The 16,282-nt window shown below is 37.6% G+C and overlaps 1 protein-coding gene across 5 annotated transcripts; it reads right to left on the bottom strand.

The window, feature by feature from the left end:
• Nucleotides 1–1,998: 1,998 nt before the first annotated feature.
• On the bottom strand, nucleotides 1,999–16,101 carry LOC135745010 (metal transporter CNNM3). Of its 5 annotated transcripts, XM_065263398.2 has the most exons (10): nucleotides 14,688–16,101; nucleotides 14,356–14,499; nucleotides 14,122–14,280; nucleotides 11,386–11,555; nucleotides 10,160–10,256; nucleotides 9,258–9,388; nucleotides 7,062–7,188; nucleotides 6,714–6,778; nucleotides 6,484–6,502; nucleotides 1,999–5,338 (listed from the first exon to the last, which is right to left on the bottom strand). In XM_065263398.2, the coding sequence occupies exons 1-8, from the start codon at nucleotides 16,042–16,044 to the stop codon at nucleotides 6,729–6,731; spliced, it is 2,235 nt and encodes a 744-aa protein (XP_065119470.1). In that variant the 5' UTR covers nucleotides 16,045–16,101; the 3' UTR covers nucleotides 1,999–5,338; nucleotides 6,484–6,502; nucleotides 6,714–6,728. The 5 variants fall into 5 exon arrangements, with proteins under 5 accessions (XP_065119470.1, XP_065119477.1, XP_065119490.1 ...); XM_065263405.2 differs by lacking the exon at nucleotides 6,484–6,502; XM_065263418.2 differs by lacking the exon at nucleotides 6,714–6,778.
• Between the last annotated feature and the right edge of the window lie 181 nt (nucleotides 16,102–16,282).

Genomic DNA, 16,282 nt, shown 5'->3' with positions numbered 1-16,282 from the left:
CAGAAAGCCAGGGCGGAGCAGTAAGCCAGGGCAGAGCAGGAAGCCAGGGCGGAGCAGGAAGGGTAGGAAGACAGGGTGGAGCAGGAAGGGTAGGAAGCCAGGGCGGAGCAGTAAGCCAGGACAGTGCAGAAAACCATGGTGGAGCAGTAAGCCAGGGCGGAGCAGGAAGGGTAGGAAGACAGGGTGGAGCAGGAAGGGTAGGAAGCCAGGACGGAGCAGTAAGCCAGGACAGTGCAGAAAGCCAGGGCGGAGCAGTAAGCCAGGGCGGAGCAGGAAGCCAGGGCGGAGCAGGAAGGGTAGGAAGACAGGGTGGAGCAGGAAGGGTAGGAAGCCAGGGCGGAGCAGTCAGCCAGGACAGTGCAGAAAGCCAGGGCGGAGCAGTAAGCCAGGGCGGAGCAGGAAGGGTAGGAAGACAGGGTGGAGCAGGAAGGGTAGGAAGCCAGGGCGGAGCAGTAAGCCAGGACAGTGCAGAAAGCCAGGGCGGAGCAGGAAGCCAGGGCGGAGCAGGAAGCCAGGGCGGAGCAGGAAGGGTAGGAAGACAGGGTGGAGCAGGAAGGGTAGGAAGCCAGGACAGAACAGTAAGCCAGGACAGTGCAGAAAAGCCAGGGCGGAGCAGGAAGGGTAGGAAGACAGGGTGGAGCAGGAAGCAGGAAGACACAGGCTTCCAGAAACAACAGAATAGTGGAAGGCAGAGCAGAGGCTAAACAGGTGAAGGGATTGAAGGCCAGACCCAATGGAATGGCAGCGGGATTGGACACCAATGCGGAGTAGGAAGCCAGGGCAGAGCAGGAAGCCAGGGAGGATCAGGAAGCCAGCGGCTTCCAGAAACAATAGAAAGTTGGAAGGTGGAGCAGAGGCTAAACAGGTGGAGGGATTGAAGACCAGACCCAATGGAATGGCAGAGGGATTGGACACCAAGGCGGAGCAGGAAGCCAGAACGGTGCAGGAAGCTAGGGCGGTGCAGAAAGCCAGGGCGGAGTAGGAAGCCTGGGTGAAGGCGGCGGTGACTGGAACCAATGAGGACAGACCTCTGACGCCCAGGGACCACCGGAGCTTGGGTGACCAAATGTGAAATGTGTTAATGTATCTTAACTGGTAAAGCATTGTGCGAAAAACCTGTGGGTTTGATTCAATACAGATCATTTTTTTTGCTTGAATTGACTGCAAATAACTTTTGATAAAAGCATTTGCCACATGCATACACTGTAAAAAATAAAAAAATACTTCAATTTGTAACACCTAAAAAAGTTATTTTAAGTTAAAAAAACGTACATTTTCATCATTTTATCAAACTTTTTGATTAAAGTAATTTTTTTAAATTGATTCATTTTTTACAGTGTCAATGTAAATGATTTCTTCTGAATATTCATTCTTTACAGACTTTTCCCTTCATCCAGAAATATATAAACAGTTCATTAATTACAGAAATGAGCTCAGTTTTTAAATGAATTATGTATAACTGTGAGGTTTGTTCATCTAGATACAGAATGTGACATAAAGTAGGAACGTTTTTATTTGCATACTTGTATTCATTGGAATTCAAAATAACCATAATTACCAGATTTGTGAAACAAGCAAAAACATCATTAAAAAACCATCAGGCTAAATTCACGGTAAGGGTAACTTTAAAATTTTGCATCTGGGGGAAGTCATGGGAAAGAGTTGAATTGTTATATCAAATTATCTTCTGTTTCGGTTCCTTCTAAATTCTGTTTAAGTAATAATGGCAACCTCATAATATTACATCATGATAGGCCAATATCTATCATAGCATTAAATAATCCAGTTCTGAGTAAACTCATATCCATCACATTAACTAGAAATAACCACAGTGTCACAATACATTTAATATTTTTTTGAAAGAATATTTGTTTTATAATAATAGTTGTTTATTATTATATGCTTTGTTATTTAAAATCCCCAAACAATGTTCTTTAAAGTTAATATTTTCCTTGTGTGTGTGTGCCATCTGTTAAATAATGCCACATACATACATAATAAAAGAAACAATTAGCACTGTGTTGTGTTTATTTCTATATCAAACATATCATATCAAGATCATTAAATGGCTCGTGTACAATACAGAGCAGATTTCAACCTCAACTACCAAAAACGGCGAGTCAGAAATAAGTCTTGAAAAACCTGCTAGCATACGTTTGTGTCTGAAAAACTGATATTTACACACGACTGCTTCCAGCTCGTACATAAGATTTAGTTTCATATTAATTTAGGCAAACAAATCCCAACATTTCTCGATAAATAGAGCAGAACAAGCGGATTTAATAATATACATTCATTACTTTGTGAACATAAATCGACAAAACAAAACAAACAAGTTTTAAACAGCTGAAAAATATTTACTCGGGATCACACACACTGTTCTATAAAGTCATTCAAAATTAATGTCAACATTAGCTGATGGGTTATGATTATACCCAAAAGAAAAAAATTAGCAAACTTGTAACTTCATAAAAGAAAGTTAAAATAGCTCTCTAAGTTAAGAAACAAGAAAACAGAATAAAAGTTACAAATATTTTTTATAAATCTCGCATATTTGCACCAATTTGAAACCAAAAGTAGGTTGGAATGTGAGATATAAACTCAAATAAGAATGTTTATACTTAATCATCCTGGCACCTTATCTAGCATGAGTAAATGAACGGATAGAGAAGTTGTAACAGTGTGCTGTGTAGTATCTTGTAGTTCATTTACTCATCTACTATGTTATGTCTAAAAATATAATACGACCTCAAATCACGGGAATTTCGCTATTACTCAGGATACAGTAATGGAATAATGTAATAAAGATGACATGAGAAATATTTGCTATCTTTGTTGCTTATACAGTATAGACTACAGATTTAGACTGCATCACCACAGTCATGCAAGATATCCAAGCACCTAAAATGTTTGCGATGCTGCTAATCTCGAATGCAGCCATGCAGTGGATACTGAAGCATAGAGACGGGTCGATCTGGACGTATAGCATGACGTAAAGAATTTCAATATTTAATGGTAGTGCACATCATGTGTGAAGCATCATGTGTGCAAGCGTGGATACCCTCTTCTGTCTCACAATACTGGGCGGTTAAAATTACACAGAAATCCTCATGATGACCTTTTAATGTCACTTTCAAAATGACACTTTTGGAGCTCTAACATTCTGAACTTGCCAAATGATAAGCGAGCATCCAACCAGGGGAAAAAGAAACGATGTGAAATGTGTGAGGAGGACACATTAAGGCATGAATTTTATAAAAATAAGACCTTTCTGAAAGTGCAAGAAACACCACGCCAGAGAATGACTAGTTTTTCCCAGCATCTAACACTCACGCACGTGCAACCAGGTTTGTTATGTGAAAAAATCCAGCTTTCCACATCGAAATCCAGTTTTGTGTGTTTAAATTCACATTGGCACATTTAAGTTGGGGCTTAAAGGGATAGTTCACCAAAAATGTAAATTCATTTATTCACCCTCAAGTTGTTACAAACCTGTATACGTTTCTATGTTCTGCTAAACACAAATTAAGATATTTTAAAGAATGTTTGTAACCAAACAGATCTGGGGCACCATTGACTTCTATAGTAGTATAAAATAATCATATGGAAGTCAATAGTGCCCCAGATCTGTTATTAAGTGTTTTTAAAAATCTTAATTTGTGTTCAGCAGAACAAAGTAATGTATGCAAGGTTTGTAACAACTATAGTAGGACAAGATAATCCTATGGAAGTCAATGGTGCCCCAGATCTGTTTGGTTAACATATTTTTAAACATCTTAATTTGTGTTCAACACAACAAAGAAAAGTTTACAGGTTTGTAACAACCATAGGATTATTTTGTCCTACTGTAGAAGTTAATGGTGCCCCAGATCCATTTGGTTATTATTTATATTTTTAAATATCTTAATCTGTGTTCAACAGAACAAAGAAAAGTATACAGGTTTGTAACAGCCATAAGACTATTTTGTCCTACTGTAGAAGTTAATGGTGCCCCAGATCCGTTTGGTTATTATTATTATTTTTTAAATATCTTAATTTGTGTTCAGCAGAACAAAGAAAATGTATACAGGTATGTAACACCTATAGTAGTTAAAAAAATAATCCAATGGAAGTCAATGGTGCCCCAGATCCGTTTGGTTAATTTTTTTTTAAATATCTTGTGTTCAGAAGAACAAAGAACACAAATTAAGATATTAAAAAAATAATAATAATAACCAAACGGATCTGGGGCACCATTGACTTCTACAGTAGGACAAAATAGTCTTATGGTTGTTACAAACCTGTATACTTTTCTTTGTTCTGTTGAATACAAATTAAGATATAAAAAAAGTTAACTTAACAGATCTGTGGCCCCATTGACTTCCATAGGATTATTTTGTTCTACTATAGTTGTTATTAATTTTTTTATATCTTAATTTGTGTTCAACAGAACAAAGAAATGTATACAGGTTTGTAACAATCATAAGACTATTTTGTCCTACTGTAGAAGTCAATGGTGCCCCAGATCCGTTTGGTTATTATTATTAGTTTTAAATATCTTAATTTGTGTTCAGCAGAACAAAGAAATGTATGCAGGTCTGTAACACCTATAGTAGGACAAACTAATCCTATGGAAGTCAATGGTGCCCCAGATCTGTTTGGTTATTAACACTATTTTTTAAACATCGTCATTTGTGTACAGTGTTGCAACAACTTGATAGTGAGTAAATGATGACAAAATGTAAATTGTTTGGTGAACCATCGCTTTAAAAAGATAATTCTGCTTTTGTGTTTAACAAAAAATGTAGTGAGTGTGAAAAACAATGACTATGCTTAATTTCAGGTTGATATGTTCCAGTATAAAGTATTTTCTGTCTGTTCTTGTTCTCTATCTCTTGCTCTGAACACATTTTGGCACATTCAGGCTAGACCATACGGAGACACTGTAGCAATAATACTGCTGTCGTAATATTGCAGTAATAGTAGAACCTTGGCACGCCGCCTTTCAAAAGTTTTTAGAAGCACATATGCACACGCATACATAAGGAAAATTAAACCGCTCACAGGAAGTGACATCAAGAGAATGATGAAGTAAGTACAGCAAAAACCGATCCCAGCAGAACCAGCATTACAAGTCTTATACGCCATTTCTACGCCAAGTCTTTTCTTTTTTTCTCAAACGTCGTGCTCCACGAATGAAAGATTCATTTAAGACGACAAGAACAAATTAGTTTGTCATTATAAAATCCTTAAAAGTCCTGGACTAGGGTTAGGTAGAAGGTCAGAAAGCTCCTCTCTGACCGTTAAACATCCTCTTCTGGTTTAGCTTCATGACTGTGCTTGCTTGCACCTGTAGAGCCTAAAAAAATCAAAAGGAATTGGTAAGAAATCTACAATAGCATATTTTGACATAGCATATCATTAAATGGCCGAATATTTAGTCTAATACGTCAGTGAATTTCCTATTCAATTTGCTCCAATGAATCAGACATGTGTCACAGACATGAACAGGCAGACATAAAAATGTAATCAAAAATTATATGTAGTCCCCCAGGGTGGACACGATTTATTGCATTTAGCCAAATATATGACTGATAAATACACGGTTTTATTGATTAAATGCATTGATAGGAATTACTGATGAAACAGTGATAATTGACTATTTGTAGTCATATTATTAGAGTTATTATTAATAAATTATATGGTTGAGATGAAGTGCAGTAGTCAAGTCCAAGTCCAGATTCGACTACAACACTACAGACACGATTGACATAATTTGCCAATAATATTTTATATCTTGAATTTAACATAAAACTAGGGCTGTCAAAAGATTAATCGCGATTAATCGCATTCAAAATAAAAGTTTGTGTTTACATAACATATGCGTGTGTACTGTGTGCAAATATTATGTATAAAAAAATACACACACATTCAGGTATATATTTAAGAAATATTTGCATTTAAATACTGTATATACATTTATATAATTTATATTATATATAAATATTTTATATATAAATATAACACATTTTTCTTAAATATATACCTGAATCTGTGTGTATTTATATTTATATAAGAAATATTTGCATTTAAATACTGTATATACATTTGTATAAATTATAAGTAAATATAAATATTTCATATATAAATAACAAATTTTCCTTAAATATATACATGATTGGGTGTGTTTTTATATATAAATAATAATTATACACCGTACACACACACACATTATGTTTCATATGTTATGTACACATAAACTTTTATTTTGGATGCAATTAATCGCAATTAATCTTTTGACAGTCCTATAAAACCCATCAATACATCACTGAGTACTGAGGAAAAAAGTTTCTTAGGACTTCCTTAACCTGGCACATGAAATGAGTACGAGTGCATCTCATGCAAACATGTGCATATTAGTTATAGTAGGTTATATGGGACAAAAAGCATTTTGTAATTAGTTACCATTTTATTTGGATGAGGGAATAACAGTGTAGTACTTACCTGGTCATTTAAATCCTGTCTGGGTCCGACAGACAGCAATAACACAGAACAAGTTACTTTCCAAAATGTTAATACGATGCTCAAGTCAGTCATGCAATGAAATGCAACTGATATCAAGTGTCAAACAGCATGCCATGATTTAAAAAAACCACCAGCTGGTGGCGCTCTGCTGTCTGAACAGTGTTTAACCGTTTCAAACGTATCATGCTTAAAACTGAATGTGCATTTACCTCATGCAATGTACACTAACAGTAGTTGTCAATTGGGTCAAAGAACGAAAAGTGAAGCTGAAAATCTAATGGAGATAAAAGAGGGGGGAATATGAAGGGAAGGAGAGAAAAGAGAAAGAGAGACTTAGTTCGAGAGTGAAGACACATTGCCTCCTCTTGTTTAACATGTCACACATAGTTTCACCGACATTCCCAGTCGACCTGTTCCTGCACGCTTTCACAACATTCCGTAGCTAGCCAATGCCATGACGAAACATGGAAACGTATGGAAAAACCCAAAGCACAAAGAGTCATACGAAAATCAGCTTGCATGCATGTTTACTGATGTGGTCGTGCTGTCGTCTCTACCTTGAGTCGCGTTTCTCTCGTTTAAGAGTTTTGTTTGACTGTTGGGCATAATCTTAATTTCAGGGGGATCGGGACTTTGTGCCACCCGTGAGGCCATCAGGGCATTGAGGTACTGTAATCGGGTCACCTGCGGACGGACAGAAGATCAGTTTCAGGACATTGAGTAACTTTACTGTTCTCATAGAAAGCTTAAAGGGACAGTTCACCCAAAACAAAACAAAAATTCAGTCTTTCACCAAATTGTTTATTCACCCTCATGTTGTTATAAACCTATATTATAAACAAACAGTTTTGGGGCACAATTGACTTCCATTGTGTTTTCTTTCCTACTATGGAAGTCAATGGTGCTCCAGCTTCCTGCTTGATTTTGAGGGTGGAGTAAATGAAGACAGACTTTTCGCTTTTGGGTGAACTAAAACTTTAAAGTTAACATGGAAGAAACAAAGATCTTCGTAATATTTTATTAAAACATTGAAACTTTTTGCTGACAGCATAAATCCCTTACAACAAAACCATATATAAACACAAACAACTAGGGCTGCAAAATGATTAATCACGACTAATCATTTACAGAATAAAAGTTTTTGTTTACATCATATGTGTGTGTGTACAGTGTATTATAATTATGTAATACACAAAGATACAAGTTTATATTTAAGAAATATTTACATGTGTATATACATTTTATTAGTGCTGGGCAAAGATTAATCGCATACAAAATAAAAGTTTTTGGCATAATATATGAGTGTGTGCTGTGTGTCTAATTATTATGTATATATAAATACACACACATTCATGTATGTATTTCCGAAACATCTACATGTGTATATATTTATTTATATTTTTATATACTCTATATTGTATATAAATAAAAAAATTCTAAAAAAAATATATGTATGTGTGTGTGGTTAAACATACATAATAATTACACACAGCACAAACTCATATATTATGCCAAAAATCACTTTTATATTGTATATTTCCCATTTATTTTTTTACATTTATTTAATATAATTTATATTATATATAATTATAAATTCTTAATATTTAAATAGTTTTTTTCCCTTAAAATTATACATGCGTGTGTGTATTTATAAACACAATTATAATACACAGTAAACACACATATGATAAACAAAAACTTTTATTTTTGTAAACGATTAGTTGTGATTAATCGTTTTGCAGCCCTATACACATTGGTAAAAGTATACATTTAAGAAATTTTTACATGTGTATATTCATTTTTATATTTATTTAATATAATTTATATTATATATAATTATAAATACTTAATATTTAAATAGATTTTTTCCTTAAAATTATACATGGTGTGTGTATTTATAAATATATAATTATTATAAACAGCACACACACATATATGAATTAAACAAAAACTTTTATTCTGTAAACGATTAGTCATGATTAATCGCTTTGTAGCCCTATACACACAGGTAAAAGTATATATTTAAGAAATATACTAGTCAACATACGAAGTGGATAAAAAATGTTTATCAAAGTTGTCCTAAGACAAGAACGAGTATTGGGTATTGGTTTTAAGACAACTTTTAGGAAGGATTTTGATCCACTTCAAATGTTGACTAGTGTATTTACATGTGTATATACATTTTTATATTTATTTAATATAATTTATATTATATTATAAATACTTTATATTTAAATATTTTTTTTCTTAAAAATATACATGCGTGTGTGTATTTAAAAATACATAATTATAATACACAGTAAACATACATATGATGAACTTTTACTGCAAACGATTAGTTGTGATTAATCGTTTTGCAGCCCTACAAATAACATTATCACATCACAGCTGCTTATAATAATAATGTTGCCGTGTCAATGTGGCAGTATTTAGTACTATCAAATAAAAATAAAATGATCAATAAAAACAAGCAATGATTAAATACAATATAAACTTTCTATAATACTGCTACTGCTTTCTATAATACCGTTTTTGGGTTCTAATAACTTTTTTATGCATAATTTCTGTAAAACTACTTTGCAATGATGCACACTTATGCACACATTTATGCATATTCCCTGGGTTCAAACCCATGACTTTTTGTGCTGCTAATGCAATGCTCTACCACTGAGCTATATAAGGGCATGTTAATAAACTTGAATTGTAAATTACTATAAATGATCATTATATGTGCAAGATGTTGTTGTGTTCACCTTTATAAACTGTAGGTCCGTCAGGGCTCGTACTGTATAGTCTGGACAGTAGCTGGACGGGCTGGTGGCATCTCCCAACTCAAATGGATCTCTGGGAGATTGACGCTGAGTCGAGACCGGAGATTGATGGACTGTCAAACAAACAACATGAGTGTCAATATATAAACACATCATGACTGAAACAAAAACATAATTGCAGCAATCGGTAATCCATTCATGATGATTATGCAATAAAATCTGTTACGCAATAAAATAACATGCGATAAATCCTATTGCTTCCTTAGATGTTAATCTGAGTTTCTGTTTTTACTTCCAGAATTAAATAGCAAGGTATCTGTCAGTTGTTTGGTTTGTAGTTTTATGACTCCTGAGCAGAAATGCTATTTTTAAGCAACAGGTTTCCACTAGTCATCCTGATACATTGCAAACAATGTGTTTTTATTGGTAACTACGAATAAACCATGGTTATTTTTTATTTCAGGTTGGTTTCAAATTGAAGTCAAGAATGAGCAGCCCAGTTTCTGTTGACCCGTGTTAGGTATCAGAATTTCCTGCTGCTTAAAAGCTCATAAGACTTTCAAGTGCAACACTAGCCCCATATACTCTGTCCGTTCAAAATTACATTTACGCATTTGCCAGACGCTTTCACCTAAAGTGAATTAAAGTGCATTTGTATCAACATGTGCGTACCCTGGGAATCGAACCCATGACCTTTGCACTGCTAACCCAATGCTCTACGGTAACAACAAAACATAACAGGATTGACAGAATCAGTCCATCTCTGGACAGCTTTAAAACCAAAATATGCTATACATGAATGTCTTTGACTATCAGGAATCTGTAAAGAAATAAGGAAACGTTACACGTGATTCTGATCAAAATCAAGTGTGACGGCAACACACCTGAGGAAGGAGCCGTGAGCGCTGAAACACCGTAGTAAGTAAAAGCACCGTTCTCAAACTTCAATCCCTCTTTCCCGATCTCCACTTCAACGCGGCCCTGCACACAAATACACACTTAAACATTTTTTTCAAACATCTTGAAATAATCAAAAAGTGTCAAAAACATCTCACCAAATCATATTTCAAGGTAAAAAGTTATAAAACGCAGATTTAAAAAAAATAAGGGCTGTCAAGAGATTAAATCATGATTAATCTCATACAAGATAAAAGTTTGTTTTTGCATAATGCGTGTGTTTGCACTGTGAAATTATTTTGTAAATATAAACACATACACACATGCATGTATGTATTTAAGAAACATACATACATACATACCTACATGTTACTTAAATACATTTATGCACATAATCATTTTACACAATGCACCCTCAAATATATTATGCAAAACATTTATTTTGTATGCAATCTTTTGTCAGCCCTATTTAAAATATGTACTTTATTATACAAACAGTGTTTAATTATACATAATAAAAGGTTTATAAGGCTTATATAAAAAGGTTTGTTTCAATCCTTTATTCTGATTGGTTTAAAATAAAACATAGCTATGACCGCTGCATCCACTTTTTATTAGATTTTTTGTGTCCCAATGCTCAAAACGTGCTCCTAAAGCTCAGGGCGAATGTGCTTTCCAGTACCAGCATGCACCGGCTCACTTCATTTGAATAAATGCATTATCGCTATTTAAAAAGTGAAAGTAAAAGGCTTCATGGCTGCACGTGCATTCATAAACTATTTAAACCTTCCTCCCCCAACCGGTGATACCCGTAACACCAGGTTTGTCATAAGTCGATTAACCAGTGGGAAAATGTCCTCACCATCGCATCCCTAGTCAGGGACTATTTTTGCAGCGGAAGGATAGTTTTGAGTGATTTTACTTTGTGAACGTTACGTTAATAGGTATTTTTTGTGTGCTTTAATATTTGTATTGTGTGGTAACGGTTTAATAAAACCAAGAGACTCAAGCGCTGTATCGTGAATAAGTCATGGCTGACGGCAGGTTACATTGCATCCGCTTTGCATCTGCCGGCACACACAGCCTCTCATACATCTTAAACAGTTATCAAAACATTTTCTAACAGAATAATAATTATGATTCAACAACTTAAGTGTGCTTCGAGATCATAAAACAGACAGTAATAAACACATTAATGCCAGCAATCTCACACCTGCAGCAGTAGTATGAAGTAATCCACAGGGTGATTCCGTGTGTACAAGTAGTGATCCGGACTGAAGCGGTTACCGGAGTCAAACTTCACCTCTTGGTTGACGCTCGGGTGCCGTAGCAGATGAAATAAGACTCTCTCGGAAACACGCAGCGGGCAGAAATGTTCCACCTCTGAAATTAAGACAAAATACAATCAGCACATTACAACATACAGTCCTTAACAAATGTATCAGACCATCACACAATGTAAGGTTTGTGTTTGCACTAAGGAGTAGTCCACTTTAAAGATGGGGTCCATTGACTTTTTATAGTAGGAAAAAAAATACTATGGCAAGTCAATGGGCCCCATCTATAAAGTGGACTACTCCTTTAAGTCAACGCAAAGACGGGATAGACATCCTGCTGCGCAAATGACATGATTTGTGTGAATGACGCGCTGCGAATTGAGAGTTTCAGGCGTTTGACGCACGTTAAAAAAATCTGAATTTTGGCGGATATTCGTGCCGCATTAGCCAATCAGGAGCTTGCTTAGTATTGACAGAATTATGATGTAGCGAACCGAGGCATAAATACAAAACAACAATGGAGGACAAAATGATTGTCGCTGTATGTGGACACCCGGAGCTGTATGACACATCTTCGTACTTTTATAGAAACAAAATTAAAAAGGATCTTGCTTGGAAGAAAGTGTGTGAAGAGGTCGGACAATCTGGTAAGTTGTAAAAAAAAAAAAAACTTACTTTTACTATATATTGAGCTATATTGAGACTACAAGCTAGCTAAAGCCAGCATATTCAAGTCTAAATTTCAAGCGAATTCATGTTCAGTTGTAGCCTACAAGTATATATCCAACTACTCGCAAATAGCGTGATTTATACGTGTAATTCGCGTCTGGTGTAAATGCAGTTATGGTGATCACCAAAATCATTTGTTTGTGTTTGTGTAATGGTTAATCCTCAGTATGTCTAAAATCTTTATTCAAAGTAGTATTTCTGATGCCAAAATCAGGGTTCCCACACCTTAGTTAACTTCAAATTCAAGGACCTTTCAAGGACTTTCCAGGTCCAATACCCTGAAATTCAAGGACTAAATGTGGGGACACATTTTAAGTGAGAGCAAGTTTACATCGTGTTACCTTTTAAGATACATTGTTACAGTTCCCTTTCAAGGGAACTCGCGCTGCGTCACTGTGGTGACACTTTGGGGACGCCTCCAGGGGTAAGTGCATCTGAATGTGTTTATCAAATTCAACCAATGGGGAGGCTTAACAACAAAGACAGGGTGACGCGGGAGCCAGGAAGTATATCACTATCTGAAATATTGCCAAAGATGGCGTTACAGGGACGCATGAAATATGGCAAGGGAGACGCAGCGCAGAAGATATAAGCATTTAAAGCAAACAATTTAGCACGTGTGCTTAAAAAGTCTAGAATTTTTATGATATTATCCTACAATACACAGGGAATAATATGAATTTTTTTCCATAAGACTTCTTGCATAAAATAGATTCAAGCACTTTCAATGACCCTGTATCTATGTATGTATATTTTCAAAAACTTCCACCTTGAATTTTTCCCCCCAGATTCACAAACTTTCAAGGATTTCAAGGACCCTGTGGGAACCCTGCAAAATATCATTATTATTAGTGATGCACCGATGTATCGGCTGATTTTTGATGAATTTGAAACCATCGGCATATCGGCAATAGCACGAGAAAGGCCGATACCGATTGTTTATTAATTAACTGCATAAAGAAATCCGTTGTATGTAAAAAATGAGTTAATGTTGTTAATAAAATAAATGCTGAATAGCAAAAACCACCTTTGAAGGTTGTCATGCGTTCTTATTATATTAGTTTTAGCTTAATTTGTGCCTCTCTTATTATGTTGGTCAGTTAAATGTTAATTAGATCCAATCCATGTTCAGTAAAAATAATTTGATGCAGAAATAACTAGCTAATAGACCAACTGTATAGTATTGTATACAAGTGTTTAATATTGGTATCGGCCAGAAGTTGTCTGTTTAAATCGATATTGGCCCAAAAAATCCTATCGGTGCATCCCTAATTATTATTCATTCATATACATTAATTTTCAAAATAGCAAAGCACTTTTTTCAAATGATCGCAGTTATTTACTTGCAGTCATTAATAAAAAAATATGTTTTAATGGTGCAATGTTATACACTTGTCGACTTCTGAGAAAAGTTAAATGTGTCTCCTGTACAAATTTTTGTACAAAAAGTAAATTTTTTGGGGCCATTTTTTGGTAGACGTATTTAAAAAGACAACAGGAAAGTACAAGGTGGAGAGAGGGGTATTGGGTCGGCAAAGGACCTCGAGTCGGGATTTGAGCTTGGGTCGCCGGAAGTGCCTCTTCACCATATGCCGGAGCACTATATGGGCAGTTGTAGCCTAGTGTTTAGAAAAGTTGGGTTTATAATTCCAGAGTTGCCAGTTCGAGTCTCACGGCGGGTGGGTTGCGGCTGTGGTGCCCTTGAGCAAGACACCTTAACCCTTATTGCTCCCTGGGAGCTGGGAAAGCTGCCCACTGCTCCAGGTGTGTGTGTGTGTGTGTGTGTTCACGACTTGCAGTGTGTGTGTGTTCACTACTCACTGGAATGGGTTAAATGCAGAGGTCACATTTCGAGTATGCGTTGCATGCTTGTCACTTTCACTTTTATCACTGTCCACTACACCATCGGCACTTTTTTTGAGACAAACTTTTTTAAAACAAACCTCTGGATAGGAAACGATGAGTGGCCAGCAACAGCTGAGGAGACGTGCGTATCTTCGGCTCGCCCTCAGGTACCTTAAAGATGGAGAACTCCTCGTTGACACTGCGAGACTCCAGCTGAATCTCCAGATGGGCCATTGGACGTTTCACCTTCATGTCCACTGAGAAATAAGATGGACATTTTTAATCCGTTCAAGTTTGATGCAAAACTCAAAACATGTCACGCGGATACTTACTGTAACCATCAGACTCATCCAAGATCTCCGATTTGATGATTTCCTCGATAACGTCCTCCAGCGTCACCAGACCCAGAACCTCATAGAACGGATCTCCTTCTCCTTCACTGTTTACCTTCTGAACGATAGCAAGGTGGGAGTTTCCTAAAGAGAAAAACAAAGACTAAGTACACATGGCAGCAACTTATAGTCCATAACTCTGCAGGACTTGACCCATGACGTTTGTGGCACAATGCCACCTGAGCTACAAAACAATCAAGATCCGAGTGAGATTATATATAACAAAATAAACACCAAACAAGCATAAAAAATTGAAATACACTCAGTATTGCCTTTTTTGAATTCCTCCAGCATTGCATCCAGCTTGGTGTCATTAAAAACATAATGAAGAGGATGGTTGTAGAACTTTGTGATGGTCATCATTGGAGTGCGATCTTCTGGATCCACCAGCGCCAGATCCTTGACATACAGGATCTCCACAATATTGGACCTCTCCTCTTCATACACGGGGACCCTGGTATATCCGCTCTGCATGATCTCCGACATTGTGTTGAAGTCCAGCACTGCCGTGGAGGGAAGCATGAAGCAATCTTTCAAGGGGGTCAAGATATCCTCCACAGTTTTGGTCCTGAGAGCACCCTTGCTGAACTCCACCTTGACAAACTCATTGTATGGATCATTGACACTAGTCCTGATCATCTCCATGGTTTTTTCACGGATGCCACAGGTGCTCACATCACGCCGCAAGATCAGATCCAGCAGGAGCCCGAGAGGGCAGGAGATGGGACACGTCAGTATAAGACAGATCTGGGCAAACCATATCAAACCCTGGGCCATCTGGAACCCATAGCGAGAACATAATATATGGGGTACCAACTCGGCCAGAAGGAAAATGAGGAACCCGCTAGTGAACACAGCAGGTAGGATGGAGCCAAACAGGCGGTACAACATGACCCCTAGAACCGAATGACCCAATGCACAGAGGAACAAGAGGGAGCACACCAAAACATTTCCTCTCCTCCTAATGGGCTTGAGGCGCTTAGCAGCATGCTTCTCATCCTCGGAACCACAGCTGTGCAGAACATACAGCTCCAACGGGTCCAACCACAGCAAACTCAGGTTCAAACATCTCACCAAGCTGCAGATCAAAACCAGCAAGCCGACGACTAAAACCAGACCCCAAAGTGGAATGAAATCGGGTGGCACATCGGGGTCCTTTACGCGAAACTTGTCCAACCCAAATGACACCCACGTCTGGCCCTTTAAGACACACAATCGATGTTCCGTTTGGGATGCTGCGGGCACTGTGTGGACCTCTACAAGCCCGCTGTTGTCCGTGTCTAACACGAACGCTCCGCTCACGTTAAACGCAGCGGACCTGCGGAGGTCCTCCTGCGCGCACGGTTCAACCGTACCTCCTTCGGGGGCGAACGCGACCCACGGCCAGGTCTCATTAGACAGGTAGGACCCGAACAATCTAAGCTTGAAACTGGAGCCGTGCGGAGCTTCGATGACCCGTTGGCGCATGTACACTCGCTCGCCGGCGTCCTCTAAGCGCAGCCCGGAAACCTGCGGTTCTTGCTGGCTGCAGGTTCCGAAACCGCACAGGAACGATATGATCAACGGGAGACGAAGCTCCGCCAAGCTGACCACCATATTGGAATAGGGCAGCTTGGCTTTATGTATCATGTGACGTCGTTGTTATCGCTGCCACCCTCCTACTTTTTCTCTTGTTTTCATATAAAACGATGAGGGGAAACTGGCTCGCATCGGCCGCCATGTTGGCTCAAAATGCCTATGAAATGCGCACGGACGTGCTCTACCGCTAGAGCCGCAATGGAGGCAGTTTCGTTTTTAAGTCAGCCGCTATGTCGTTTCAGTCACTGGCCAATCACAGAGCAGCTAGCTCTCGTTCGACCAGTAGCCT

Source organism: Paramisgurnus dabryanus, chromosome 10 (assembly GCF_030506205.2).
Source record: "Paramisgurnus dabryanus chromosome 10, PD_genome_1.1, whole genome shotgun sequence".
NCBI classification, from domain to species: Eukaryota; Metazoa; Chordata; class Actinopteri; order Cypriniformes; family Cobitidae; genus Paramisgurnus; species Paramisgurnus dabryanus.
Note: the sequence above shows the minus strand (reverse complement) of the source record. Positions and strands in the feature narration are given on the sequence as shown.